Genomic DNA, 9604 nt, shown 5'->3' with positions numbered 1-9604 from the left:
CAAAGTACCCAAAGAAAAAAAACTGTCAACCAAGGATCCTATATCCAGCAACTTTATCTTTCAAAAGTGAAAGTGAATAAAAGACTGTCCCAAATAAACAAAAACTGAAAGAATTTTTTGCTAGCAGATCTGCATTACAAGAAATACTAAAGAAGTTCTTCAAGTTGAAAACAAGTGACCACAAATGGTAATCTGAATCTGCATGAAAAAGTAAAGAACACTGGTAAAATTTATTACATAAAGATAAAAAACAGTATAAATGCATATTTTTCTCCTTTATTCTCATAACTAATTTGAAAAGCCATGAAATAATATGTACATAATGTAATATTGGGCTTATTGGGGCTTATAACATGTAGAAATGAAATATATGTACAGTACATTTGCCAATAGAAGCACAAAGGAGGTAAGTGGGGCAAAGCTGCATTTGGCTAAGGAAATGACAACAGATGGTAAGGTAATAATTATAAAAATGTTTTGTTGGGTTTGTAACATTTGTAGATGTAATATGTATGACAATAATAATGCAAAAGGAAAAAAAAAGGATTAGCGCTAAATAGGTGTAGCATTTTTATATATCACTGAATTAAGCTAGTATAAATCTGAAGCTGATTCCGATAAGATATATATAGGAAACCCTAGAGAAAAACTAAAATAAACAAACAAAATTAAAGAAATGAAAATGCTACAATAGAAAATATTCACTTAATGCAAATGAAAGCAGTAAAGGAGGAACAGAGAAACAAGACATGAGACATATAGAAAACAAAAAATAAAATGGCAAGACATAAATCCAACTATATAAATATAATTAAATGTGAATGGATTAAACAACAAATCAAAAGGGAGATTAGTAGAGAGATCAGCAGAATGGATTAAAAGATGATATAACTATAATCTGTTTGCTGAAGACACACTCTAGATCCAAAGATATAAATATATTGAAAGTAAAAGGATGGGAGTATATTCACCCATAAGAAAGCTGAAATGGCTATACTAATATAAGACAAAACATACTTTGAAACAAAAAAGATATTCCTAGAGATAAGGAGGGAAATTGATATAAGTATCAATTCATAAGGAAGAGATACAAGTTATAAATAGATATGCACCTAATAACAGAACTCCGAAACACATGAAGAAAAAACTGCAGAAATGAAGAGAGAAATATTCACTTTCAATAATGGATAGAATAATAAGATCAACAAGTAAACCTTCTTTTCCTAAGTTTCCCCTTGAGAGGGCCTTGGGAACCACGGAGGAACTGCTCCCCAAATGTGTGTGGAGAAATGGATCTGTTTGGTGCAAAGGATTGACTGTGATGGCACTGGAGGTGAACTCGTTCAAGAGGACCTGCTGTGGAAGCGTAGTTGAGTCACGGACTCCAGCAGCCAGCCCACTGGACCCACCATGGCATTCACATTTCCTTAAGGATGCTCCTAGACAGTAACCAGTGGCATAGAGAATTGGAAAATTTTAGGCAAAACAAGTTTAATCACGCATTAATTGTTGTTAAAACTAAAAACACCAAAACAGCATTTTGCTTTCTGGCCATGATGGAGTAACTGGTATCATTTTATCTTTTCACTATAAATTTCTGGAAAACTGGGAAAAACATTTACAACAACTATTTTCAGACTTTGAACAAGAGACAGCCCAGCACTTTGATCCCTGAACTGAAAGAAAGTGAACAAACAAGCTTTCTGACTGGATGCATTTATTGCACCATGGGTGGGAAGGGAGAACCCCATATAGAATGATGGTATTGTTGAGCTAAGGAAACAGAAATTTGAGTTTCAAGAAACTAAGGTGGTTTGAATTTTTGGGACAGTACACAAGGAGGAGAAAGGTATGTGGAGAACTCCAGAAATTTGTATAGGGATTCCCTAAAGTCTGACTGAATACTAAGTTTCACATGTATAACGAGAGACTACAAGAGGTCAGGAAAAGAACTCCCAGAAAAAGACTCCTGGGGAGCTGTAGAATTACCAAGTACCAGAGCTCACATAGGCTTGGGAGACATTTGAGTTCTGACCTACCAGAGAGGAAAGAAAGACCTTGCTGAACACCTGGGGCATTCAGGAGAAACCCCTGGAAGCCTTGCCTTAGTAGGTTAGCAAAAAAAAAAAAAAAAAGTAGCCTTAGAGATTAACAAAAAAATAGATAAAAGAATTACTACGTAATGAGTATTTTGGGAACAATTCTTTTTAAGTTCAGAAAAAAATTACCTTAGATTCTACACATAGCAACAAATTCCAGATGGGTTAAAGACTTAACAGAACAGAACAAAACAGAATAATATACATATTCTGGCTCTTGGTGGGTAAATACATTCAGAATATTGAAGATAAAAGAAATACTCTAAGAGAATATATTTCTGAATATATAAAAACTTAAAAAAGCTTTTCTACAAGAAAATGTTGAAATCAAGCAACAGAGTGGAGAAAAATTATAACATAGTGAGCTAATAATAAGGAAATGTTTGCTTTCTAATATATTTAGTAAATACTTGCATACACACATATGTATGTGTGTATATATACATACAGATATAGACATAAATACATCTATACATAAGTATATAAATATATGGTATATACATATATAAATATAAATTTTAAGATATAGTCTATACCCAGATCTAGATGATCCTTTGTTAACGAAGAAATATTGAAGAAAATACAAACATACAAACACACGGCATTGTCATAGGGAAAAACATACCATCCCCTGGGCAAATATATTAATTCAAAAATGTACTGCACTTAGTAAAAAATGCAAGAAACTTGCAAGAAAAATGCAAGAGCCTAATTTTGGTAGACAAGTGGCAAAAAGGTTACAAACATATTGCTAATAGGCTTGAAATGTCACTTCCAGGCCTGCGGCGATGAATTTCCCCGCGCTTGGGATTCGGATACACGGGGTTCAAACCCTTGTGGGTATAGCGCCCGACTGGAGGTAAAGACTCAGTCCTAGGGGAGACCTCTCCTGGGTCTGCTCTCTGCTAGTCCTTATGTGTTTCCAGATGGGATCATTCCTGATATTTTTACTTTTCAGCTCAAACTAACTTCTGCATTTAGGCTCAGTACAGGTCCCGTGATGTGGCTGCAATCGATTACTCAATCGCCCACTTGGAATCATTTGCAAACAGGGTCTTCATTTCTGTCATGAGACTTCAAAAGGCGTGGTGTATGCGTGCGTTTTAACGAACCTGAACAATTTGGAATTTATGATTTCTCTGGAAAGATGAAAGAAACTGGGGTATGCCAACTCGGGTAGGAAGTCTGTCTTTAAAATGAAAGCATGGAGGGGAGGGGCGGGGAGGCTCTGGAGCTTTGCCGAGGTCGATTCAATACAAAGGAAGGTAGTGAGTTGTAGCAGCTGGACACATCTGCACATGGACACTTAGACACGTGGACACGTTTTACACACGGACACAGGACATGTTCTACACGTGGACATATGGGCGCAATTTGCATGCACACATATTTTGCACACGGACGCTGATTTTGCCCGTGGATACTTGGACATGTGGAAATGTTTTGCACACGGACACTTGTTCTGCACCTAGACACGTTTTGCACACTGACACACGGACGCGCTGTGCACATGGACATACGGGCACGTTTTGCATGTGGACATATTTTGCACCTGGACACGTGTTTTGCAGAGGGACGTATGGACACGTTTTGCACACTGACACCCTCTGCACATGGACACACGGCACGGCTTGCACAAGAACAAATATTTTGCACACGAACACGTTTGCATAGCAAACACTAGCAGCGAGCGCGGAGTCGGACGCACGTGTCTGCGGCTTGGCGCAGGCCCAGAGCTGGGGGAACCGCGCCGGCCGGGCCTGGAACTACAACTCCCGGCGCGCGCGGCCGCCTCTCCTGGACGCGCGGCGACGCCGATTGGCCCCGCCCAGCGGGCGGTGCTAGTGGCGGGCCGCAGAGCCGGGACGCGTGGAGCCGGTGGCATGGAGACCCGTGCCGCAGACGGCAGCTTCCTGGGCGACTTGGGTACGTGCGGGTTGCCGGGAGTGCGGGGCCGCCTTCGCGGACCGAGAGCTGCATCTGCTGACATTCGCCCCGAGCGGGGACGAACCCGCTCCGAGGGGTTCGTCAGGGGCGTCTGGCTGGGCCCGGGTCGAAGGGCCGTGTCTTTAAAGGAGCAGGTCCGGGGGTCCCATGCAGCTCAGACGCGGTTTCTGCGTCCGGCTCCTGGTCCCCTGCCGGCTGGGTCATCCTTGTGACTTCAGAACCGGAGACCCACCGGAGCGCTGCGCACCCTGGGGAGGATGCGGGACTGTGCGTGGTCATTGCCAGGTTCCGAGGAGAACCTAGTAAATAACCACGCGGGACCACTCGTAGGGCAGCCCTGGCACGGGCCCGGGGTGGGAGCTGGACCGTCTTCCAGGAGCCCTGTGGGAAGGTCGTGCGCAGGGTCGTTCGCATGCAACGGATACACCCAGGAATCCAATCCGGAAGGAGCATGTGCCCTTGTCGCACTGTGTGAGACATGCGATCTCGCTTCTTAACTGAACCTTCTTTACCGTTTGGGCAACCCGAGAGTAAAATGGATTCGAGGGCAAAAGGCCATTCTTTGGGGAAGCAAACTTTCCCGCCTACGGAGTAATTCTAGGGCAAATGAGCAGTGAAAACACTTCCAAAGCCTGCAAAGAAAAAAATAATCTATAAAGTATTTTTACACTGATAAAAAAATGTAGTGCGAATGAAAGTGAGAAGTCTTAAGGGTTAATTTAGCTTAAGAGGAACTGCAGCCCTAGCAAAGCTATTTTAGTTGATTTTGCAAAACAGCCACCTGCCACAGGATCAAAGGCATTTAATAAGCATCTCTGTTTTTACTTGGCATTCCACCCCAGGCAGGCACAGGACTTTGACCCTGCCAGTGTGTGCTGTGTTTGGTTGGTTCAATTAAATAAGCAATAAACAGCTCACCATGGAAGCCTTTTAAACACATTTTAATATTTTTGTTCATGTACAAGGTTCAGTAGCATAGCATCACTTCCGAGTATGTTTTTTATAGTTTAAGGAATGTATCTTTAGAAGAAAAACATATTCTAAACTAATGGACGCACAGTTTCTGGGGTTCGTGGCTATTTTTGACATTGTCATTGTTTTATTTCATATATTTCTCCCAATATACATCCTGCTGACAGTTTTATTCTCAACGCTAATGAATAAGCTCAATGTGTTGAATCCAGAGCAACACTGCTATCCCAGCAGAAGTAGAGGCCCATCATAGGAACTTTAACACATTTTATCATTCTGATCTCAAATTCTATACGTGTGGTATACTCTAACCAAACCGTGTAGCTTTATTTTTATTTTTTTAAATTAAAAAAAAATTTTATTGGAGTATAGGTGCTTTACAATGTTGTGTTAGTTTCTACTGTACAGCAAAAGTGAATCAGCTATACGTATACATATATCCCCTTTTTTGGATTTCCTTCCAATTTGGTCACCACAGAACACTGAGTAGAGTTCCCTGTGCTATACAGTAGGTTCTCTGTAGCTTTATTATTCTTTTTTATAAATTTATTTATTTTATTTAATTTTTTTTGGCTGCGTTGGGTCTTCGTTGCTGCGTGCGGGTTTTCTCTAGTTGCGGTAAGCGGGGGCTACTCTTCGTTGTGGTACGTGGGCTTCTCACTGAGGTGGCTTCTCTTGTCGCAGAGCACGGGCTCTAGGTGCACAGGCTTCAGTACTTGTGGCTCGCGGGTTCTAGAGTGCAGGCTCAGTAGTTGTGGCGCATGGGCTTAGGTGCTCCGCGGCATGTGGGATCTTCCCAGACCAGGGCTCGAACCCGTGTCCCCTGCATTGGCAGGCGGATTCTTAACCACTGCGCCACCAGGGAAGCCCTGTAGCTTTAGTTTTAATATAACACCTCACAGAGGTAAAGGTTGCAGTCTTATAATATGGCCTTATCAATAAGAACCAAGAATTTAGGGCAAGTCACATCCTAAAGTGAATCCAGTGTTTGTTACTTAGCAAATGTAATTCATATCATTATTGACCCTAGGTTGTGTCTATTTGTAAAGTTGAAAACGTGACTCTTGTATTCAGCATCTGTGCTCAAGGGCTTCTGACTTGGAAGCAAGAGGCTGGCAGAAGATGAAAGGGTGCCTTAGGGATCTGGGCTCTAAGCAGGGTGAGCTGCTGGTGTTCTTCAGGTATCCTCAGCCACGAAGTCTAACCAGTTCATTGGCCTCTGGGGTGTTGGGAAGATGGGATGGAGAGAGAAAAGGAGAGGCAGCCCCTGGGACCGTGATGAGAGCCACTGAGCTGCTTGGCCGTGTGCCAGGCGCTGGCCACGAGCCCTGTGACAGCTACAGGACAGTCATCATTATCGATTAACTTAGAGGTGAAACTGAGTTCGCACAGCTAGGAAGTCACAAAGCTGAGGTTTTAACACAGGTGGTTCTTTTTTGTTTTGTTTCTTTTTGTTTTGCTTGTTTTACGTTAAAAATGCTTATGTCCTTCCTATCAGATAGGTTCATCTGTAATCAATTTGTAGGGCTGTCTGGAGCGCTGAGCTGGTTTTGTGACTGGGATGGATGAGCCATGTCCGCTGTGGGTTCTCAGGGGACTGGGGAGCACTGCTACCACCCATCATCTCTGTACTATAGCACCTTTCGGGCTCTGAGAAATGTCTTTGCCTCCGGGGGTCCACAATCAGGATGGTAGATTGATCTGAGTCCCGGTGCCCGGGAACCTATATCCAAGTTCATCCTTTTGTTGAGTCTGTGGAATTTGATATATATATATATATCCCCGACCAGGGATGGAACCTGGGGCCCTGGCAGTAAGAGCAAGGAGTCCTATCCACTGGACTGCCACGGAATTCCGGAATTTGATTTTTTAAACCTAGAATTGTATGGAAAGTACTTTGAGAGATCTAGATAATCAGTGCCCTGGCTGGGAGGTCAACTTCCTTAAAATCTTCTCAAATCGTGCTTCTGTTTCTGCCTTAGTGAAAGCTGCATTCTAAAAGTGTCTAGATGTGTCCTTTAGTGGAGAAGCCTCTGGGCACTATACTACACTGCTAATAAAAACGTTTGAAGGAAATGAGGCTGATTTTAACACCAGCTGGGATTCCGGGTAGTCACTGCGGCCAGGAGTGGCTGCCAACTATAGCAGTACAAGTGAGTTTTGATTTTTTTGTTATAACCCTCCTGCCCTGGTCATCAGCACCGTGGGGTGGGAGCGAGGCAAGGGGAGGGGTTGGGTGGCAGAGAATTGGATGAGCGGTTAGTAGGGGCTGCTGAGTGAGGGCGAGAGTTGGATTCGGGCGTTTCTCATTAAGCATGTTTAGGAAGATCTTTCTTTCCTTTTCCCTCGCTGTCTGCTGCTTCGGTAACCTCTTCCCACTTTTCTCTTTTGCTTTCACTTATTCTCTTTCACTTTCCTTTTGCCTCTCTTAACTGAGCTTTGACTGTCTTGTCCCTGTAGGAAAGTAAACCTTTTCTCTTTAATTTTTATCCCATTTAACAGATCTTAAAACCACGTTTGCCAACCTCAAGTTTACTGACAAACAGTATTTGGGGTATTCATAATTAAAACGCTGAAATAGAACTTGTTGAAAAATCTCTTCAAGAGTAACAAAATTCTCAGCCCCAATTTCTAAATGTGTTTCTACATATAAAAATGATTTCCATTTTCCCTTAGAATCAAGGTGACTGGTAATATCAAGCTCACTGAACTTTAATTCGGACAGCACGTTAAAGATGGGTGGTCACCACAAAGCATATATTAAGCACCACCTGTGCCAGGCACTTCGCATGTATTGTGTCTTTGGTCCTTACAGCATCCTCTGGAGCAGGTCTGTCATTCTTAGGTGCTGGTTTCTTTGTCCTTGTGGGTTTTTGCCCCTATTTTGTTTTTTCACTCTGTACTATCAGATGGATGGGTACACTTTGCCATGATTTCTAGGTCCTTTTAGCTCTTCAATCTGTTTCTGCTTTGTACACACAAATCCTTGGCCTTCTGGGACCTTGGGGGACAAGTCACTTGGGACCCCTGACTTTCCCAAAAGCTGAGTTTAGCCTGCTGAGAGCGGTGCTCAAAACACCAGCTCCACTGTGGCTTCAGCAGCCGCTCCCAGCGGCTACATCTGCACACAGGTGCCCCACGGGCATGGATGGGGTATGGGGAGGCTATCCATCATCATTTCAAGAATATTTATTTACTGGGGTATTTGGGGAGAACGGCTTATTTCAGAGCTGCAGCTGTGGCCGAGAAGGACATGTCTGCAGCGAGGGCCCTGGGCCCCCCTTCATGACATACCTGGAGCAAGATTCCTGGCCCAAGCAGCATTGAAGGGTGCCTGGTGGATACTGAGCACGTTGGATCCGCTTGTGGTGTAGGTGTTCTCCGTGGTGTTTGGAAAACACTCTTTGTTAGAGTGGGGCTGCTGTGTGGAGGGGCCCCCCAGCTGGGGGAGGAGTGGTCAGGGTCAGGGTCTGCACGGGGGCCGGGTTCTAGACTCTGGACAGGTGGGTGGGGCCGATGAGTGCTCCGCTCTGCATGTGGAACGGGAGCCCGGCAGGCCCTGCACTTCGCAAGGACAGGCTCTCTAGGAGGGCCGGTGGGGCCTTGGCTGAGAGCTGCTGTTTGGGCTCAAAGAGCAGGATTCTGGGCTCTGGATGACTAAGCAGGATGCTGGTAAATTGGCTCTCTGGAGAAAAAAGGAAAAAAAAAAAAAAAAAAAAAAAAAGGAAACCTGATCTGATTTTCTGCTTTCCCTGGTGTAAATACTCACCCCATGCTGATTTCAGCTCCCAGGGGTTTCCGCCTGGCGGAATTGCTGAATATTTAACAGTCGGCCAGGGGAGCTGGTCTGGAACACCCACTGCTGGACACGCGTAGAGAAGGCGGGTGCCAGGGCCAAGGGGCTGGGACTCCATACGGGGGACTCATGCGGGATCCAGATGCTGGAGCCGGCGTCCCAGGTGGGGCTTTGGAACATGACAGACAGTAGAACTGGAGGCTGGGACCCAAACAGGACCAGCAGAAATAGAATGATGCTAAGAATCCCATCATGGTCATAGTGTGTGCTGTCGTCGTACACTTGCCTGGCACCGTGGCGGTAATGCCCAGCAGGATTTCACTGTCATTACCGCCACCCCAGGGGAGTAGGCAAAAACATCGCCATTTTATATGAGAGAAAGCTGAGGCTTAAAAAAAATTGATGTGTAATTGAAAACTGAGGCTTTGAGAGGATAAGTGACGTGCCCCAGGTCACAGGGCTAAGGGACAGACAGGCGTCGGACTCATGAGCTGGGTGGTTCCTGAGGCTCCTCACCATGTATCCCGCTCCCGAGGGAAGGCTGACGCTGAACCACTTGAAGCGTTCAGCTGGGGCTTCTTGATTCCCGAAGGCTGGGCCTGGGCAGGGCAGGGCCAGCCCTCAGACGTGAGAGTGTCAGGGCCCAGCCAAGGTACACAGGGGTGTCGGGCTGGGAGTCAGCCGGTGCACATCTGGGACCCAGGCTGGATCAATCAGGTCAGGTAGGGGTGCAGAAAAGTGGCAAAAATGTTCTCAAGCACCTGTCATTCCTTCTCGGGGTGACCTTGCA

The 9604-nt window shown here is 44.8% G+C and overlaps 1 protein-coding gene across 7 annotated transcripts in view; it reads left to right on the top strand.

Moving 5' to 3' along the window:
* The first annotated feature begins 3787 nt into the window (after positions 1-3787).
* The window catches only part of ASB13 (ankyrin repeat and SOCS box containing 13), a 44127-nt gene continuing 38310 nt past the window's right edge, over positions 3788-9604 (top strand). For 3 of the 7 annotated variants that reach the window (XM_082387170.1, XM_082387171.1, XM_082387168.1), the window contains exon 1: positions 3910-4025. In XM_082387170.1, coding sequence (XP_082243296.1) covers positions 3983-4025 — 43 coding nt within the window. In that variant the 5' untranslated portion in view covers positions 3910-3982. Of the gene's footprint in view, positions 4026-7000; positions 7172-9604 lie in introns of all 7 variants that reach the window. The other 4 variants (XM_082387169.1, XM_082387165.1, XM_082387167.1 and 1 more) reach the window with 4 other exon arrangements.

This window comes from Balaenoptera borealis, assembly GCF_965194805.1.
Source record: "Balaenoptera borealis genome assembly, chromosome: 3".
Lineage (NCBI taxonomy): Eukaryota > Metazoa > Chordata > Mammalia > Artiodactyla > Balaenopteridae > Balaenoptera > Balaenoptera borealis.
This window is presented reverse-complemented; position numbering and strand designations above follow the sequence as displayed.